At 41.0% G+C, this 20,700-nt stretch overlaps 1 protein-coding gene across 1 annotated transcript; it reads right to left on the bottom strand.

The window, feature by feature from the left end:
- Nucleotides 1-2,086: 2,086 nt before the first annotated feature.
- On the bottom strand, nt 2,087-20,385 carry Cog4 (conserved oligomeric Golgi complex subunit 4). Its single transcript, XM_034975481.2, has 14 exons — nt 20,195-20,385; nt 18,838-19,035; nt 17,898-18,000; nt 17,029-17,161; nt 16,196-16,316; nt 11,185-11,388; nt 10,299-10,463; nt 9,098-9,222; nt 8,041-8,154; nt 6,640-6,847; nt 5,132-5,384; nt 3,927-4,090; nt 2,544-2,746; nt 2,087-2,214 (listed from the first exon to the last, which is right to left on the bottom strand). Exons 1-14 carry the CDS (start codon nt 20,279-20,281, stop codon nt 2,172-2,174), a joined length of 2,121 nt encoding a protein of 706 aa, XP_034831372.2. The 5' UTR covers nt 20,282-20,385; the 3' UTR covers nt 2,087-2,171.
- Between the last annotated feature and the right edge of the window lie 315 nt (nt 20,386-20,700).

Raw genomic sequence — 20,700 nt, forward strand, 5'->3', positions numbered from 1 at the left:
TTTTAGTTAAAGCCAATGACGGCGTAGGATAAGTGTAAATGGCTATTGTTAATCGTGTACTAAAATGTTTAAAGTTAATTGTTGTTATGTCTAATCTTTTATTAATGCTTTGTTATGATTAAAACCTGACAATATTAGAGACAGTGCATTTGGCGTCACGAAAAGTGCATTTGGTGTCACGAAAAGTGCATTTGGCGTCACGAAATAAGTGCTCTGTGACCTTCCTTACCCCTGTGCAGTATCTGAAGAGAGATATATGACCATTATGGCCACTGTTAAATAAATACATATCATAAATCGCGGAACCAGCACCTGGTACCGGCGGAGTGATTACGTAAAACGTTGTAGTAGCGACAGCAACGCGACAGTGCATTTTCTGTCTCTCTTCTTCTTATTTTGCTTTGTTGCTATTGCTGTCTCTCTCTAGCCGGACGTTTGACAGCAATGATCGAGAGATTCACGCCTGTCGCGAGATACGTAATCACCCCACGGGTTTTCCCTGGGTATTGCGCCCGGAGCACCTTTGACGGTTAACATACTGCGACTTACTTAGGTTCAAATCCTACCCGGTTAGCTGCAGTTTTTGATAATGATGTACTTATTTAAATTTATTTTGAAATTTATCCATGTAAACATTTTGGTTAAGACGCTCCGCCCACGTGAGACTTTTTGTAGGTCCGATAATTGGGCCGCCGACTTATATCATAGATTTATTGACAGACTTTTTGTAGGACGTGTGACAGTCGGTGGGCGATTTTTGTCGGCAAAAATGAAGTCAACAGATTGCAATATTGAGACGCACACGTCCTACCAAAAGTCGATCAAAAGATTTATGATTAACTAGCTGATGCCCGCGACTTCGTGCGCGTGGATTTAGATATTTAAAATAGCCTATGTCACTCTCCAGTCTCCTTTGACTATACCCGAGCAAAAATCACGTCAACCGGTTGCTCCGTTGCGACGTGATTGAAGGACAAACCAACAAACAAACACACTTTCGCATTTATGATATGGGTACTGATAGTCGGTGTCCTGATTATCGGAGCTACAAAAAGTCTGACGTGGGCGGAGCGGCTTATGGTATGACAACACAGTGAGGTCTGGCATGGCATACCGTCATTTGAACTTACATTCGTCTCTAATACTGTTAATTGTTTTTATAAGCTTTTGTATCACTTTTAAATCCACATTCTTTATACAATTTAACACTTTACACATATTCTAATAATAAAATCTACCTTTAGAGGTAAGAAATAAATATTTTTCTATAATGTTACAGTTTTTTAAATACTTATCAAATCACATGCATTTTAATATATTGCAGTTACTATATTATATTATAAAGTTATATAACTGATAAAAATAAAGATAATTGGAAATAAAAAATGTTTTTAATTTTCGCACCTTATAGTAAGTTATTTAAAATCATATACAAATATTTTAGCATTTTAATATCTGGGTAGGTATTAATTATGCAGGTCCAGTTGTATGACAGGTTGTTAAAGTTATCTTTCGATTAGGGTTAAACTTTGCCCACCAATAAACCGCAAAGTGGATTGCAAAAGTTCATACGTCCATGATTAAGAGAAGGGTACAATTCTGGTGCAAACTTAACAAATCCTGACTTGTATAATGCATACATTTTATTAATATAAATGTGCATAATATATGTGCTCTATGTGTCGACTGTCATGTCAAAAGTACGGTTTACCATGGTTAACTCTGAGCACGGTTCACGACAGTTAGGGAACTTCTACCAAAACGTCGAGGCATCGACGTCACTGGTAGGCGTCAAACGTTAGTACGTTTGACGCAGGCTCCCTATTTCAGATTTTACGTCACCAAGGCTATTTGACATATCGTCGATTCAGGATCAAACCGATAGTTCCCTCACTCTAGTTTACTCTGCCCTTAGACTAAGGATTAAGATCGAACTTATGACATGACCGTTGACATATGTGTCAACTAATACACAAAATGTATGCACCATACAACCGAATTTCCTTTTATTGTTGGTCAAAGTTTAACCGTAACCATAACGGTCTTGTCATGCAACTGGGCCTTAGAATAATAAAACAATAATCGGTAACGTTTAATAGATTTTAATTATAGGAATGAAGATTACATAACGATATAAATTATTATGGTTTTCAAATAAATTAAATGCTCTTTTAAAGTTTAAGACGTTTGATGTCTTCTAATTTGAAGTCCGTCCTGAAAAGAATACATTGTTGTTAAATAAAATTCTGATTTTTTTCTGGTTGGTACCTATTTACCTACGATAATGTAAAATCTATAAAACGAAACGGTGACTGACTGACTAACTGATCTATCAAAGCACAGCTCAAACTACTAGACGAATTGGGCTGATTCCCCTCATAACTGAGTGTGATTCTGGTATTCTTCGTGTTTTGAACTTGGATTAAATCTCCTATTTCTTTAGAACATACTTTTCGATTTCACAATTTGTTAGCGCGAGCGATTTTCGTGCAGCGCCATCTAGTGCTCGGTTGTGGAAACACAGTTTGGTATGTAGTGGTTACCTGCGAGCGAGCACGTCTCGCACTTTAGCGGGAGACAGCGGTGCGTTAGGAGACAGCGCGTCCGCCACGTGCGCTAGTCGCTCCACAGCGAGCAGCGCGGCCGCGGCGCACAGCGCTCCGGCGCGCTCCCGGGCCGCGGGCGCTCCGCCCCCCGCCCACGCCGCCACGCGCCGGCAGCGGCGCTCCACGCAGATACCTCCGCGCTGAAATACAAACAAAATTCCTTGTATAATACATTTCACATAAACTGGCTCTTACCCACAGAGCAGAAACGAAGAGGAGTTGGCCTAAGCAACTGTGCACTGTGATTTTCAACTAGGTCCTGACGTCATCACTGTGGGCGGGGCCTTAGTTAGTATGCTGTCTGCGTTCGTCAGGTTCACATATATTGAGACTCGTATTATCGGTGTGTTTTCGCGTTTTTAAGAACAAAAGGATGAAGTGTTGTGTTTTATCGTGTCAAAGTTATTCAGACAGACGTTCTGATGCTATGAATGGTATCACATTTCATTTGTAAGTAATTTTATACGTAATTTCTACACTTATTGACATCTAGTGTGAGATAGCTGAACTATGTAGTGACATCAATATATCGATGTTAGGTCGCTAAGCGAGTAGTTTTGCTACTAACCCGCAGATGGAAAATTGAGAAGTGGGCGGCGTTCCACAACCCCTCACCCCGCAAAATGTCACTCGATATTTCATAGGGAAATCTTAATACAACATCTCCTCTTTGTTTCTGCTCTATGCTCTTACCTCACCGCTAAGTTAAGTTAAATCTATAGATTTTTGCCATCTTTGGACGATATAAACATTACCGCCTACAGTTGTTAGCCTAAAAACTGTGGGGGGAAGATTTATTATCAGACTAGTGCAGAAATATAATGGCCGCTACATGAAACAGCCATTTCGGAGGCGACATCTTTATGTCCTTATCGAGGTGTTCTGTAGAACCAAGTAGTTAGTGTGATAGTATAGTAATTCCGACAAATTTTAAGTCTGAACCGATTTCAATCATTCATTTTTAGGGTTCTGTACCTCAAAAGGAAAAACGGAACCCTCATAGGATCACTTTGTTGTCTGTCTGTCTGTCAAGAAACCTACAGGGTACTTACCGTTGACCTAGAATCATGAAATTTGGCAGGTAGGTAGATCTTATAGCTGACATTTGGGGAAAAATCTGAAAACCGTGAATTTAGGGTTAGATCACACAAAAAAAATTAAATTGTGGTCATGAACTAATAATTAGTATTTGAATTAGTGTCGAAAAAATACGACTGTAGTACGGAACCCTAATTGCGCGAGCCTGACTCGCACTTGGTCGGTTTTTTTATTACCATATCATACATAGTACTAGCTTCCGACGCAAATATACTTAGTTACCCGATCATAGTGATTCTTCAGCATAGTTTTCTCGGCTCTGGTCAACAGGTCCGCCAACACGGCCGCCATCAACGCGTCCGCCGCCTTAGGTATCTGCAGCCGCGCCTCTTCGGCTAACACCTCCAAGGCGGCGGGCAACGCTCCCGCCTCTTCCTCTAGCTCCTCTGGAAATTACACAAGGAACCAAAACCTTGCTATAATCCGCTGAAACAGGTCGAATCTGTATGATGCAACATGCAGCATGCGAAATGCACCGCCCGCCCTCCCACTGCTAACCATGCAGGAAAACCAGCCACTAGGCAAGCAGGGCGGGCGGTGCATTTCGCATGCTGCATGTTGCATCATACAGATTCGAACTGTTTCAGCGGGTTATAACAATTTTTTTAATTGGCCACAATGCATTATTGCAATAAGAATCGCACAAATTCAGCCAATCAGAACATATGTTGTATAATATGTTGTACTTACTATAACCTGTTAATTTAAGTTTAATATGACATTCTTACTGATAATCGAAACTATTTTATATTAACATACTTGTACCTACTTAATATTACTAAATTATTAACAAAGAAGAAACTAATTGACATTATAACAAACTTAATTAATTAGTGCGATCAATAAATAAAAATAATTTCGGTTCAAAATGAATGCCCTATATAATTACATGATAAAATCTATTATAAAATAATGTAACACGTAGTTTGCATGTAATTGTATAATAATTATATATTTAGCATGTATGTATTGTTAATGTACCTAACTTTGCAATGCCCTAACGGGGCTTCATGTAACCATGAAAGCAAATGAATAAATAAATCATAAATCATAAATCACATTTGAGATTGTATAATAATAATGATTGATGCAGGTTTCACGAAATCGACGTTCGGGTCTCCTCTGAGATTCAAATTATTATTGTAAGGCTACATTTAGGTATTGTGCGAAACAGCTCCCCGTGGACGTCCCGCTCCTGCGTCTGCCCCTCAGTACTCCCGTGTTCGACAACGTGCACGCACGCAAGACAGCGAGCACGTCGCGAGCCCTGCCGCGTTAACATTATTTACCTCGTGCCTATGTAATTCAAATGATTGTTATTTGTAATATACTTTTATCTTGTGAGCCAAGTGTTTTTTTTTTTTTTTTTTTTTTTTTTTATTTTTTTTTTTGTTTATTGACTCATATTATTATTTATGAGCACTCACCGATGTCAGTGTCGGGGTCGACCAGCGCCTCGGCCCACTCGGCCGCGCTGGGCACGAGCGCGGCGCGCAGGGCCGCGAGGGCCAGCTCGTGAGCCGCGCGGAAGGCCGCGGCGGCCGCGCCCAGCCCCGCGGCGCACGAGCGCAGCTTGGCGCGCGCGGACGCGGCGCGGCACAGCGCCTCGGCCTCGCGGCACGCCTCGTCCGCGAGCCGCTCCGCCCACTCCGCGCCCGCCTCCGCCTCGTTCATGTGCGCCTAGCCACCGACACCCACAAATTATTAAAAATTGTATGACTACTGCCACAATATGATCAAAGTGCGCTTTTCCGCCTGAAATTTTTGTTAGAAACAGAATCGCTAATTTGAAAGAATCTTAACTATTTCTGCGTGAACAACTCACTCCGCCCGCGCTCGCAAGGTAATGGAAAGTCCAAAAGTCATTTGTGGGTATGGGTATTACCTTTTATAATAAAATCCCGCAAACTATTTTGGACTTACCTTTGCACAAGTTTAAAAAATCTATTAAAAATATGCTCCTGAAAAAAGCATATTACACAATTGAAGATTATCTAAATGATAAAAGAGCGTGGATTTGACCTGCAGCTCGTTCCAGCAACGCACAAGACTGCAAATACTATTTTATACATGGCATAATCTTGTACCTATATCAAATATTTGAAAAGAGCAACCGCCGAGTTTCTTGCTGGTTCTTCTCGGCAGGAAAGGCATTCCGAACCAGTGGTAGATGCATCCGACTATTCGTAAGCACTTGTAAAAGTTTATACGAATAAAAAAGATTTTCATTTTCAATGGGGTAACGCAGTATGCTAATATGCTGTGACGAATATACTAGCATACATTGTTGCTTACCAAGTAGAGCGCGCGCTGTGCGTCCAGGTCCCGCGAGGCCGCGAGCCTGGCGGCGTGCTGGTGCTGGGGCGGCGCGGGGAGGGGCAGCGGGTCCAGCGGCGGGGAGGCGAGGCGGCGCCGCAGCGCAGAGCCGCAGATACTAGCACACATTGTTGCTTACCAAGTAGAGCGCGCGCTGTGCGTCCAGGTCCCGCGAGGCCGCGAGCCTGGCGGCGTGCTGGTGCTGGGGCGGCGCGGGGAGGGGCAGCGGGTCCAGCGGCGGGGAGGCGAGGCGGCGCCGCAGCGCAGAGCCGCAGATACTAGCACACATTGTTGCTTACCAAGTAGAGCGCGCGCTGTGCGTCCAGGTCCCGCGAGGCCGCGAGCCTGGCGGCGTGCTGGTGCTGGGGCGGCGCGGGGAGGGGCAGCGGGTCCAGCGGCGGGGAGGCGAGGCGGCGCCGCAGCGCAGAGCCGCAGATACTAGCACACATTGTTGCTTACCAAGTAGAGCGCGCGCTGTGCGTCCAGGTCCCGCGAGGCCGCGAGCCTGGCGGCGTGCTGGTGCTGGGGCGGCGCGGGGAGGGGCAGCGGGTCCAGCGGCGGGGAGGCGAGGCGGCGCCGCAGCGCAGAGCCGCAGATACTAGCACACATTGTTGCTTACCAAGTAGAGCGCGCGCTGTGCGTCCAGGTCCCGCGAGGCCGCGAGCCTGGCGGCGTGCTGGTGCTGGGGCGGCGCGGGGAGGGGCAGCGGGTCCAGCGGCGGGGAGGCGAGGCGGCGCCGCAGCGCAGAGCCGCAGCGCTCCAGCGCCGCGCCCGCCTCGTTGAGCACCGCGCACGCGCCGTCCACGCTGCCCGTCGATATGCTGCGTCTGTGCACATCACACCATTTTAAATCTTAATATATAAAAGGAAAAGGTGACTGACTGACTGACTGATCTATCAACGCACAGCTCAAACTACTGGACGGATCGGGCTGAAATTTGGCATGCAGATAGCTATTATGACGTAGGCATCCGCTAAGAAAGGATTTTTGAAAATTCAACTCCTAAGGGGATGAAATAGGGATTTGAAATTTTGTAGTCCACGCGGACGAAGTCGCGAGCATAAGCTAGTCTAAATATATAAAAGGAAAAGGTGACTGACTGATCTATCAACGCACAGCTCAAACTACTGGACGGATCGGGCTGAAATTTGGCATGCAGATAGCTATTATGACGTAGGCATCCGCTAAGAAAGGATTTTTGAAAATTCAACTCCTAAGGGGATGAAATAGGGATTTGAAATTTTGTAGTCCACGCGGACGAAGTCGCGAGCATAAGCTAGTCTAAATATATAAAAGGAAAAGGTGACTGACTGATCTATCAACGCACAGCTCAAACTACTGGACGGATCGGGCTGAAATTTGGCATGCAGATAGCTATTATGATGCAGGCATCCGCTAAGAAAGGATTTTTGAAACATCAACCCTTATGGGTGTAAAATAGGGGTTTCAATTTTGTGTAGTCCACGCGGACGAAGTTGCGGGCATAAGCTAGTTCTAATTAAATTCCATTACGTCAAATATGGCGCAATAAATGAATGAATAGGATAACCACCGAAAAAACATACAGAGAGGATAAGAAAAAAGTTTTTGAGCAAACTCCAATTTTTAGGGTTCCGTACCTCAAAAGGAAAAAAGGAACCCTTATAGAATCACTTGGTTGTCTGTCGTGTCTGTCAAAAAACTTCCCATTGACCTAGAATCATGTAATTTGGTAGGTCTTATTTGTGGTTATATCACAAAAAAAAGTTAAAATGTGTTCACAAAAAAAATTAGTAAATCACACATAGATGGCGCTGTTGTCATTAACTTGTTGTGCTGCAAATAAAATAAAATAAAAATAGCCTTTATTTCAGAGTGTACAAATTTTTTAGTTATATTACAGTTGTTTGCATTACAAAGAGTTAGAGGAGAGTTACGAGAGAGTTAAGAGGAGAAATAAATCTACTGTGCTGCACATAAAAATGTTACAATGTATGGAATCCTTGACCGGTTTTTTTAAATTTATGAACGCCAACTTACCTGATGACCTTCCTGGCAATGAAGAACACATCATCCACCAAACTGGAGGAGGTGGCTCCGGACTGCGAGGTGGACATCTTCAACGCTTTGTTCACGCTCTCTTCTAGGAAATACCTGGGTCGGAACCATTTTATTATTACCTTCTATATTTATTTATTTAATTAATTAATTGATTCATATAACTAGAATGCTAGCAAAAACTTAGCGTTATCGATATACGAGTACTACCTAAACACAATCCAATACCAGCAACCATTTGGCTCATTTGGTAGTTTTAGTAATTTTCAAACCCGCAATGTATAGCGTGCAAAACTCGGGTCAATAGCCCGCCTACAACGCAGCATTGATTCCAAGTGGCCTACTTCCGGAACGTTCGTTGACCTCTAGCGTCAGTCAGTCTATAACGCAATTATAACTTATAAATTAGAAAAAGTCCCGCAAATTGCTCATTCGCGTGGCCGCCATTTTAGTGACGTCAACACTAGACTGAAGTTTCGAGCTGATGGTGTATTTATAGGAGTAATTATTTATTACCTATTTTGAATAAATCATTTGACTTTGACTTTGACTTTGAATGACGGCAAAATAACGTCATTTCGATGTTACTGAGACATGGTTCCAGCGCAATAGCAATTTGCGGGACTTATATGAAAATGAAAATCTTTTTTATTCGTATAAACTTTTACAAGTGCTTACGAATAGTCGGATGCATCTACCACTGGTTCGGAATGCCTTTCCTGCCGAGAAGAACCAGCAAGAAACTCGGCGGTTGCTCTTTTCAAATATTTGATATAGGTACAAGATTATGCCATGTATAAAATAGTATTTGCAGTCTTGTGCGTTGCTGGAACGAGCTGCAGGTCTAATCCACGCTCTTTTATCATTTAGATAATCTTCAATTGTGTAATATGCTTTTTTCAGGAGCATATTTTTAATAGATTTTTTAAACTTGTGCAAAGGTAAGTCCAAAATAGTTTGCGGGATTTTATTATAAAAGGTATGGATATATAATAAAGAAATATATAGATATAAAAGAAAGGTATATGGATCATGATACCTCTCGAGCGTCAGGTAGTGGCTGAGCACGTCCTGCGTGGTGCGCGTCATGTCGCACTCTGATATTATCTTCTCGATGGCTTCCGAGCAAGCTGCCTTGGATACCTCGTCCATATTTGTGTCCAGCTGGAACACAAGTAAGCAATATATACAGGTGTAACCAGAACGTTGTCAAAAACATAGCTTTATTGTTATACTACCTAAACACAATCCAATACCAAGTATTGGATTGAAGTATAAGTATTGGCAAATGGTTTGCCACATTTAAATGCCCGGTTCCTGAACTCGTCAGTTATGTTCTCATTAACTGTTAATTCAATAAAGTTATGTATAAGATAAACGTCGTTTAACTGTCCATGCGCTTCTGAATACAACAAAAACTATGAAACCGATAACTAGTTCATTATTGTGTCACTAGATGGGTCTGTTACAGAAAACGAGTTTGAAATGCATATTATTATTTTATTTCGCCATCAACACTAGTTTTATTAATAACTAGCTGATGCCCGCGACTTCGTACGCGTGGATTTAGGTTTTCTGAAATCCGGTAGGAACTCTTTAATTTTCCGGGATAAAAAGTAGCCTATGTCCTTCCCCGGGATATAAGCTAACTCTGTACCAAATTTCATTAAAATCGGTTGAACGGTTGGGCCGTGAAAAGCTAGCAGACAGACAGACAGACAGACAGACAGACAGACACACTTTCGCATTTATAATATTATATAGTATGGATAGTATTTTTCTATGCTAAATAAGTGGCTAATCACTGTTTTTGCAATGTAACGAACAACTTACTATTAAATTACTTTACTTAATTTAAAAATACGCAAACCATGAACTACATACATATTCACGCATGAAACGTCAAATAACTTTATGGAATCGATAAACGGCGCACACCGCTGTCTTTTCCACCACATTGACATTGGCGGAATTATTGCGGAACGTCAAACCGCAGTACAAAGAGCCACAGAGAACGGCGCACATTAAGTTTAAATGGAGTTCATCTTGCATTGCGATTTGCGTTGTTCAGAAACGCACTGCCTCGAGTTATCGGACCAAAAGCGCTATTGAATAGATAAACCGTCGTTAAAAGTACCTCAGAAACCGGGCATTAGTATTTTTCAAACCCACAATGAAGTGATAAGGGTTTCTTTTGGTGGAAATCTTGAGAAATCTTGAGAAATCTTGAGAGATCTTACCTCGGGCCGTCGTCTCAGGAAGCCGAAGTAGAGCTGTAAGCGAGAATGAGCCAAGGCCAGCTCGTTGAGGGAATGCTCCACACTCAAGGGGTCAGTCTTCTCCGTCACCACCAACTTGCGCGCCGCGATCATCTGCTGGCTCACGCGACGGACGCCCGCGCAAATCTGTTCAATTTACAAAGATTTATTCAAAGTAGATACACTTTTTGACTGTCAATTGTTGGAGTCAAAAAGTCAAAAGTCAAATGATTTATTCAAAATAGGTAATAAATTACTCGTATTGATAGTCTGGTATGGTGTTACATTTGTAAGATATAGTGGTGATAATTATTACGCAAACTTAAAACTAAAGCTACGAGGGTTCCAAACGCGCCCAGGTCTGGGAAGAGCCCACAACAAACTCAGCCGGGTATTCTTTTTATTATCACCACTTTACAAAATTATTGAAACTTATTAGAACTATCACAAGCCGTTAAGCAACTCATTCCCAAGCTTGCTTATCATTTAAATAATCCTTTACATTGTAATAGGATTTTTCAATTAGTTTACGTTTTAACGTTTACGTGGATTTGGACAAACCCGCAATGTATAGCATGACTTGAGGTCAATGGGGCATTGACCTACGACGCGGCACTGACCCCGCGGCACTTATCTACGCAACGTTCATAAACCTCTAGCGTCAATCAGATGTTTTATTTGCAATACATTGCGAACTTTTAAAAATACAAAGATATTATCACTTTCACCTTTCTTTGTTTTTGCTAGCGTTCTAATAATTGTATGATAGTTGGAACATACTTAATAAGTTGCAAAACATGAAAAATGGAATGGCGAAATTGTATGAGCGCAGCGGGCGCAAGATTTTCCTTAACGGATTAGTTTTTACCGTAGGTTGTATGCGAGCGATGGCTCTTGGCAACAAGCAGTGCGCCTGCGCAGGGGGCGGCGCGGCGGCGGAGGCCAGCAGCCGTCTCGCTCGCTCCACGGCCGCGGCGCCGCACTCCACCACGCGCGTGAGCGAGTCGGCGAACACGGCCGCGTCCAGCCGCAGCTCCGACACTGTGGCTACGCGCCGGATTGATCCCTCCAGCTGAAACAAAACTGCTGTACAGTTTCCAAAACATCAAATCTAAATATAAAAAAGGAAAAGGTGACTGCCTGACTGACTGACTGATCTATCAACGCACAGCTCAAACTACTGGACGGATCGAGCTGAAATTTGGAATGCAGATAGCTATTATGACGTAGGCATCTGCTAAGAAAGGATTTTTGAAAATTCAACCCATAAGGGGGTGAAATAGGGCTTGAAATTTGTGTAGTCCACGCGGACGAAGTCCCGATCCGTCCAGTAGTTTGAGCTGTGCGTTGATAGATCAGTCAGTACGCCAGTCAGTCAGTCACCTTTTCCTTTTATATTATAGAAGAATATAGATAATCTTGTACGATGGTACGGAACTCTTCGTGTGCGAGTCCGGCTCGCACTTGACCGGTGTTGTTTAACTCTTCACTAAAGTATACTATACTATGGTATGGTTTTTTTTTCCGGTTCCGGCCGTCAAGCGATAAAGTTGTGTTGTAATGTGTCTCCACGAAATAAATCAAATTTGCTGTGAAAAGTGCGATTAACTTACAAAAAACACTGTACTTCTTTAAAAATAACATCACTCCACTTAACGACGTAATTTGCTGTGCGCGAAAGTGAATAATAACATTGAATTTATTGCGAAAAAGTTTTGTGTTTCGAATAAACAGTTAAAAATGTCAAATCTGAAATGTCAATCTGAAATATAATAATAACAATAGACTCCAACCGTGCTACCAACATAACCACGCAAAACACCCAAGAGTATATACTAAATCTTAGGACACGACACGACATTATCCAGTAGTGTGGCTAGCTTATAAAACAAAATTACCACTAAGTGTTACACTACCTAACTACAAATACTCCCACAAAATGGATAAAAATATGGAATTACTGTGGGCAAAGTTAGAGGACAAATTAAACCAACAAACTTTAACAATAACCACAGCAGTAACCACAAACGTTATGGAAGCGTTAAATGAAAAAATGGAATCAATCATACAAGAAAACAAAAATTTAAAAAATCAACTAGCAAAGCTCGAACAAAAATTAAATCAAGTCGAAACAGAGAAAAGAAAAAATAATTTGATATTTTTTGGCATTGAAGAAAAGGGAAAAAAAGAAACCGAGCTAGTGGACTATATCAAGGAAATTGTTGTAGAAACGGGACTACATTTAGATAGTCAGGAAATAAGTAATGTTTATAGAATCGGATCACAAACCAACAAAAATCGCCCTGTTGTAGTTAGTTTAACAACAACCTGGAAAAAGCATTTGTTACTTAAAAATAAGTCCAACCTTCCTACTGGTATTTATATCAAAGAAGATTACTCTAAAAACGTACTAGAAACTCGAAAGCAGCTGCAACCGAAAGTAGAAGAGGAACGAAAAAAGGGTAACATTGCATATATAAAACACGATAAACTTATAGTTAAGAAACCAAACGACCCAGGCCGCGAAAAAAGGAAGAGGGATCAGACAGGTTCGCCGCACTCGCCTACGCAAAAGAGATTAAACCCGAACTTCGCAAAAACATCGTTCACAACTGGTGCAAAAGAAGTAAAAAAGCTTAATATTAATGACTATGTAGTACGCGGAAGATCATCTTCGTTATCAGAGATTCCAAAAAACAATTAACTGCCCTCGATAGCCGGAAAAATATAATTAATAACTCCATAATATTTGAACCAACACAGAACAAAAGCACCCCAAGCCGGCTAGTCACCGTGGGGGAAGACGACTACTACCCTCCAAATGTAAAAATAAAACAGCCACCCAGAAAACATCGCCACAAGGATATCATTCATATAGTCACATACAATACACTTTCATTAAGAACAAACGAGAAACTGTCAGAACTTATGATGGCATTAAAAAATATAAATTGGTCCATCATAGGATTAAGCGAAGTAAGACGCTTAGGAGAAAGCATAGAAGACCACGGAGACTTCATCCTATATTACAAAGGAGATACACCTGGCAAATATGGTATAGGCTTTTTAATACGGAAAGAACTAAAAGATTACATAAACGAATTCATAGGTATATCAGAACGCATTGCGATATTAAACATAAAGTTGCCGCCATCAGAAGAAATGTGGTCTATCGTCCAAATTTATTCTCCAACTGAGCAATCTACTAGCACAGAAATCGACTTCTTTTATTCCACTCTCACGGAAGTCATCAAAAACCACACACATAAAAACTTGATAGTTATGGGAGATTTTAATGCCCAAATTGGTAGCAGAAGAAATGGAGAAGAGATAGTGATAGGCCCTTACAGCTCAGGCAGGAGGACAAGAAACGGTGAAAAATTGATTCTGCTGGCATATGAACACAATCTTAGAATACTAAACAGCCAGTACAAAAATCGCATCGGAAACAGATGGACATGGGTATCTCCAGATGGAAGTTACAAGAACGAGATAGATTATGTTCTTTCCAATAGAAGTACAGCTTTCAAGGATTGCAGAGTAATAAACAATCTAAATTTCAACAGTAACCACAGAGCACTCAGAGCCAAGCTTGTACAGGATACATACAAGCACAGACCGTTCAAAGTTAAGACGAAGAATAAACACACACTGTTAGACACAAAAGAACTAAAGGATAAAGCGGAAAACTTTATTGGAATCACAAAAAAACTTAGCACCCAGGATAAATATAATAAATTGCTAGAACTTTTGAATACAAAAACAAACAAAAAAACATCTGTGGATGGAAAAAAGAGCTTGCCATGGGTATCAGACAAAACAAGAAATCTCTTAGAAGACAGAACCAAACTAATTAGTACACCAAACAAGACAAAATACATCAGAAGGCTCATAACTGAGACTAGCAAACTTATAAATATAAGCATACGAAAAGACAGAGAAGAATACAGATTAGAAAAGCTAGAAGAATGTATACAGAAAACAGGAGGTGCCAAGAAAGCGGTCAAACAATTGATTGAAAAACGAGATTGGATACCTAAAATGCAAGCTACAAGCGGCAAAAATGTAACCCGACGTCCAGACATAAACGCATTAGCCACAAATTTCTTCAAAAACTTGTACTCGAGCCAATGCACCTTACTCTCAACAGATCTGACAGGAGAGGACATAATACCGGAAATAATGCTCAGCGAAGTGGAAAAGGCAATAGCATCACAAAAAAAGGACACCGCTCCTGGTTCAGATTGCATCACAAACGAGTTTCTTATAAAAAACAAAAATACTTTAGCACCCATACTCCAATATATATTCAATGACGTCGTAAAGAGTGAGTCAGTCCCAGACCAGTGGACAACATCAACAATAGTTCTATTGCATAAGAAGGGAAGCAAAGGTGACATAAACAACTATAGACCTATCAGTCTAATGTCTAATATCTACAAAGTCTTCGCTAAAGTCATTCTTAGCCGTATAACGAAGGTACTGGATGAGAATCAACCGAGAGAGCAGGCAGGATTTAGAAGTGGTTACTCAACCTTAGATCACATCCATGTAGTCAAACAAATTTTTGAAAAGAGTAAGGAATACAACACTACCTTCTACTGCTGCTTTGTTGACTACAGTAAGGCATTCGACTCACTCGAACATGAAGCGATCTGGCGAGCTCTTCACAACCAGGGGGTGGAAAATAAGTACATAAGATTACTAAAAAACATCTATAGAAACAGCAAAGCAAAGATAAAACTAGAGAAAGAAGGAAAAGAAATAAAGTTAGGAAGAGGCGTCCGCCAGGGCGATCCTGTGTCGCCTAAACTATTTACTGCGGTCCTAGAAGAGATTTTTCGCCAACTGAACTGGGAACAAAGCGGCATAACAATAAATGGCGAAAATCTGTCACATCTGAGATTCGCAGATGACATCATAATCTTTTCTCCAACCAAGGATAATCTAGAGAGGATGCTAAATGAACTGGATGTAGAAAGTCGGAAAGTAGGATTGATTATGAACGCACAAAAAACCAAGGCTATGACAAATGGGACGAAAGTGCCTATAAATATCAAGAATAACACAATTGAATATGTTGAAGAATATATATATCTGGGCCAAATCATATCAATAAAAGACCTAGCAACCAAAGAAATAGAAAGACGTATAGGAAACGCATGGAAGCAATTCTGGAGTTTCAAAGAAATATTGAAAAATAAGGAAGTAAAGATGACCATTAAAAGAAAACTTTTTAATACCTGCATCTTACCAGTGCTTACGTATGGCTGTCAAACCTGGTCCCTGACTAAAGCCCAAAAGAAAAAACTTGAATCATGTCAGAACGCCATGAACAGAAGCATGATGGGAAAAAAACTGTCAGATAGAATAAGAACAACAACAATAAAGAACTACACAAAAACAAAGGATGTTTCAATAACAATTAGGAACCTTAAATGGAAGTGGGCTGGGCACACAATTAGAGGACAAGATAAATGGAGCAAAACAGTAATGCACTGGTACACAGGACATTTAAAAAGAAAAAGGGGTAGACCAGCACAAAGATGGGTTGATGATATCCGAGAAACAGCAGGCGCCACATGGTCTAGAACTGCTGGCGACAGAAATATATGGAGGCAATTGGAGGAGGCCTTTGCCAAAAAGTGGCAAACAGACGAACTGTAGGCTATCGAGGCAGTACAAGACTTAATAAATAAGAAATATAATATATTATAAGTGTTAGAAATAAGTTACTTTAGAAATAATAGTTATGTAAAATCGTGTAGTTTAATATTTTGTAATCTTGTACCTATTATTAGCGACTAACAATTATTACTGTAAAAATGAAACGTCTGAATAAAGGCTTATTTATTTATTATTTATTAAAGTATACTCACTTGAGACGCAAGATACTTGGCGAGCAGATCCACCCCTTCCTCCGCGCGTCCGATCTGAGGGAACAGCTTGAACAGACGCTCTATGGCGGTTTCGTCCTCCTTCTTTGAAGCCTCCTCAAACCTCAAATGAAAACATACAATTTTGTTAAATTGTTACCATTTTAGAGTTCCGTGAACTAAAAGGAAAAAAGGAAACCTTATAGCATCACTTCGTTGCCTGTTCACACACTTGACTCTAATAAAAATTAGCACTTTAAAACATCATATTTTACAAACGGATCTAGAAATCGAAAAATGATGTTCCCACACCCACAGTATTTTTAAAACCTATTCAACGATACCCCACGAGAAAAAAAAATCATCCTCACTTTACATGTAGGGGAGCTACCTAAAAAAATATAATTATCACAATTTTATTTCACCTCTTTGTCGGAGTGATTAATATTTATAGTTATACACATGCCAAATTACAGATTTCTAGCACTAATAAGATAAGATAAGATAATTAGATAATCAGTAATAGTCTCTGAGATTAACCGAGGAAGGACGGACAGACAGACGGACGGACATGGCGAAACTATAAGGGTTTCTTGTTTACTAAATAAATAAATAAAATAGCCTTTATGCTCTGATACAATAATTATACATCTTATATTACTAACTAACCGTATTACTAATTTCTTATTTCCTATTATTAATTATCCTATCCTATATAATTTATTCTAAAAATTGGTAACACCAGCAATTTACAGATCAGGTTGTCCTCTTTGGACATAGGCCTCCTCCTTGCCTTGTTTACTACAGAACCCTAGAAAACTAATGTTCATACTTACTTACGAACCAAGTGGTCTCGTAGAGTGTTGGCGGCTGCGTCCATGTCACGCCGGGGGTCGGGGGCGCCGCGAGCGCGCGCCGCCGCCACCGAGCCGGGCTCCATGCTGAGGAAGCGCGCCACGTGGCCCGCCGCTGTACCATTTAAACAATAATACTTCAGCACTAGATGACGGCCTATGGGTCTCATAAGAAAGCTCAGAGTCACACATTGGGCGATAGAGACGGCTATGCTTGGAGTTACGACATATCTCTACAGGTTGCGAAACTGAAGTGGCAATGGGCAGGGCACATAGTTCAAAAAACTAATAGTCATTGGGGTCCCAAGGTGCTGGAAGGGTGACCTCGCGGGTTCGATTTGGGATTTTTAATTTCTTTGGTCAGGTCTGGTGGGACTAGTTAACACCCTACCGGCAAAGCTGTGCCGGCCAAGTGCGAGTCAGGCTCGCGCACCGAGGGTTCTACTACAGTCGTATTTTTTCGACATTTTGCACGATACTCCAAAAACTATGATGCATAAAAATAAATATGAAAATTGAAAATACTAATTTTTAGTTCATGACCACAATTTAATTTTTTTGTGTGATGTAACTCTAAATTCAGGGTTTTCAGATTTCTCCCTTAATGTCTGCTATTAGACCTACCTACCTGCTAAATTTCATGATTCTAGGTCAACGGAAAGTACCCTGTAGGTTTCTTGACAGACTGACAATGATCTTATAACGGTTCCGTTTTTCCTTTTGAGGTAGGGTACGGAACCCTAAAAATAAAAACTGTCATACCCCTTCCAGGTTAGCTGGCTTCCACCTTAGACTGCATCATCACTTACCACCAGGTGAGATTGCAGTCAATGACTAGCTTGTAAACCAACCTGTTTCATAGTCATGTGCTTTGATAGCTGCATCCACTCCCGCACTGCACACCCGCAGGTCTATCAGGTCGTGCACTCTGCGCTGGCACTCTGCCACACGAGACTACAACAAAAATAATTTTCTACTAGCTGATGTCCGCGACTTCGTACGCGTGGAATAAGGCCCTTCTTTCATTACGATACTTTCAGACGACTATAGTGCCCTACGCGAGTCTCGAAGACAACTCGCCGAGGAGTATTTCACACACATTTGTATGGCGATTCGAACACTTCGCTACTCGTATCGTACGTGTCTCGTACTAGTATCGCGATAAGGGTATCGCGAGACTAGTAGGGGACACGTAGAGTTTAGGTTTTTAAAAATCCTGTGAGAACTCATTGATTTTACAGAATAAAAAGTAGCCTATGTCACTCTCTGGGTCTTTAACTATACCCATACAAAAAAACCGGCTAAGTGCGAGTCAGGCTCGCGCAATGAGGGTTCCGTACTACAGTTGTATTTTTTCGACATTTTGCACGATAATTCAGAAACTATGATGGATAAAAATAAATAAAAATCTGTTTTAGAATGCACAGGTGAAGACCTTTCATATGATACCCCACTTGATATAATTATCTCACTTCGAAAGTAGAAAATACTAATTATTAGTTCATGACCACAATTTAATTTTTTTGTGTGATCTAACCCGAAATTCACGGTTTTCAGATTTTTTCCCCAAATGTCAGCTATAAGATCTACCTACCTGCCAAATTTTATGATTCTAGGTCAACGGGAAGTACCCTGTAGGTTTCTTGACTGACAGACAGACAGACAGACAACAAAGTGATCCTATAAGGGTTCCGTTTTTCCTTTTGAGGTACGGAACCCTAAAAATAAACACACTTTTGCTATAGATGGGTTTGGAACACTGGGATGGGTTCGGATGGGTAGGAAACTTACTCTGGCTAGGTCCAACTGGCGCACTTTGGCGCTGACATCCCTCGCCAACAGCGCAGTCTTGTCCACCATGTCAGCAGCCACTTGTGCGTCACTCTTCACCTCTCCCAGCTTGGTGTAGGCCTGGCTGGCAGCGCGCAACCTGCCCTCCAGCGTGCACGCTCGGGATAACGCATTGCAAAGAGCCTCATTGACTTCACACTGAAATTACATACAATAAATTAGCTGATACCCGCTGCATGGGTATAAGAAATCGGTGATTTTCACGATAGCCAAACTAGAAACCGAAATAAGCTTGCTACTCCTGGGCTCCGCCTCTGTAAGGTGGGAAAGTCGTTTGTGGGAATGAGTGTAATATTTTATTATAAAATTCCACAAACAATTTTAGACTTGCCTTTACACAAGTTTAAAAAATGTGTTAATAATATTAAATTAATAATGCTCCTAAAAAAGCATATTATACAGTCGCAGACTATGTAAATAATAATAAAGCTTGGATTTGACTCGCTCCAGCAATGCACGGGGCTGTAATGGCTTGTATAGTATGGTATAATAACATTGTAAATTAAAAAGAGCAACCGCCGAGTTTCTTGCTGGTTCTTCTCAGTAGGAACGGCATTCCGAACCAGTGGTAAATTAAAACTACCTGACTATTCATAAGCACTTGTAAAAAGTTTACATGAATAAAACATATATTCTATTCCATTCTATTCTATAGATAAAGACCCTGGGGGAGTGACATAGGCTACTTTTTATCCCGGAAAATTCCACACGTACATCGCGGGCATCAGCTAGTGTATTATAAGCCTGGTATACCTTGCGTACCTGCAAGGCAAGAGTGAATAGGCATCTCTATGAAAGCCCACTCCAACCTAGCTCATTTCATTGCTTTTACTAGGCTTTTTCTTAAATTAAACAATTGTCACATTTCTCATTTCTGAGGGTCTTGACCACTTCCCATTAATGAAACACCCAATAGTAGGAGTAATTCCTTGGAGAATGATAATGTGGTGTTGACTTATGATTTAGATTTAATGATGGAAGTGTCTAGCGGACCGACCGACGGAAGGCTAATTTATTTTTATAATTATCCGATTTTATTGCTAATATCTGGAACCAATGGTGTTAATGACCTCCGAGCACGCAACAAACGAAGGCCAAAGTCGAACACCCATCCTGTTAAGGACTTAAGTCAACGTTGCATAACCAGCACAATCAACTGGTACGCGCCGCGCCGGATCCTTGCGCACTTGTAATTATGACTAAGAAGACTAAATATACGGTTCAGAGGACAAAATCTTGATATCATACAAAGTGCATACGCGTCGTTCTGTGTTGGTAAATGTTGGTGGAAATTTACCTCTTCCTTCTCAATTTCACCGAGAGCTTTTTGTAGACCTTCTTCTGTAGATACGTCGTACTTTTCTAGAAGTAGTGTTAGTGACATATTGGTAATTTACTAAAATAATCAATTGCAAAAACCCGACCCAGTGTTGTTCTTGTTGTGGTGTTGTTTTTTTAATTTTTTGGCATTTGTCAACATTGACAGTTTGTGACTTCGCTTCCTTGACAGTGACACACAGTCCGGCACAATTATAATAATGATGGTAGCATTTTTTTTTTTTAATTTAGCTTCCTAGCTTCGTGCTTCCAAGTTACGTTCTTTTTAACATGCTTTTTTAATAGGTACTGTTTTAAAAACAGATCGTTGAAGTCGTGTCATCGATTAGTATGGTATATACAATTTAGTACCGCGTCAGCCGGTATGGTTAAAAATTCACTTCTCGTTGCTTAGTCTAAAAGCCAAGACGCCAGATTTAATGAAAAACAAAAACGTGACACTTCTAGATGTTACGTTAGGCAACA

The sequence above is a fragment of the Maniola hyperantus genome, chromosome 1, assembly GCF_902806685.2.
Source record: "Maniola hyperantus chromosome 1, iAphHyp1.2, whole genome shotgun sequence".
Classification (NCBI taxonomy): domain Eukaryota; kingdom Metazoa; phylum Arthropoda; class Insecta; order Lepidoptera; family Nymphalidae; genus Maniola; species Maniola hyperantus.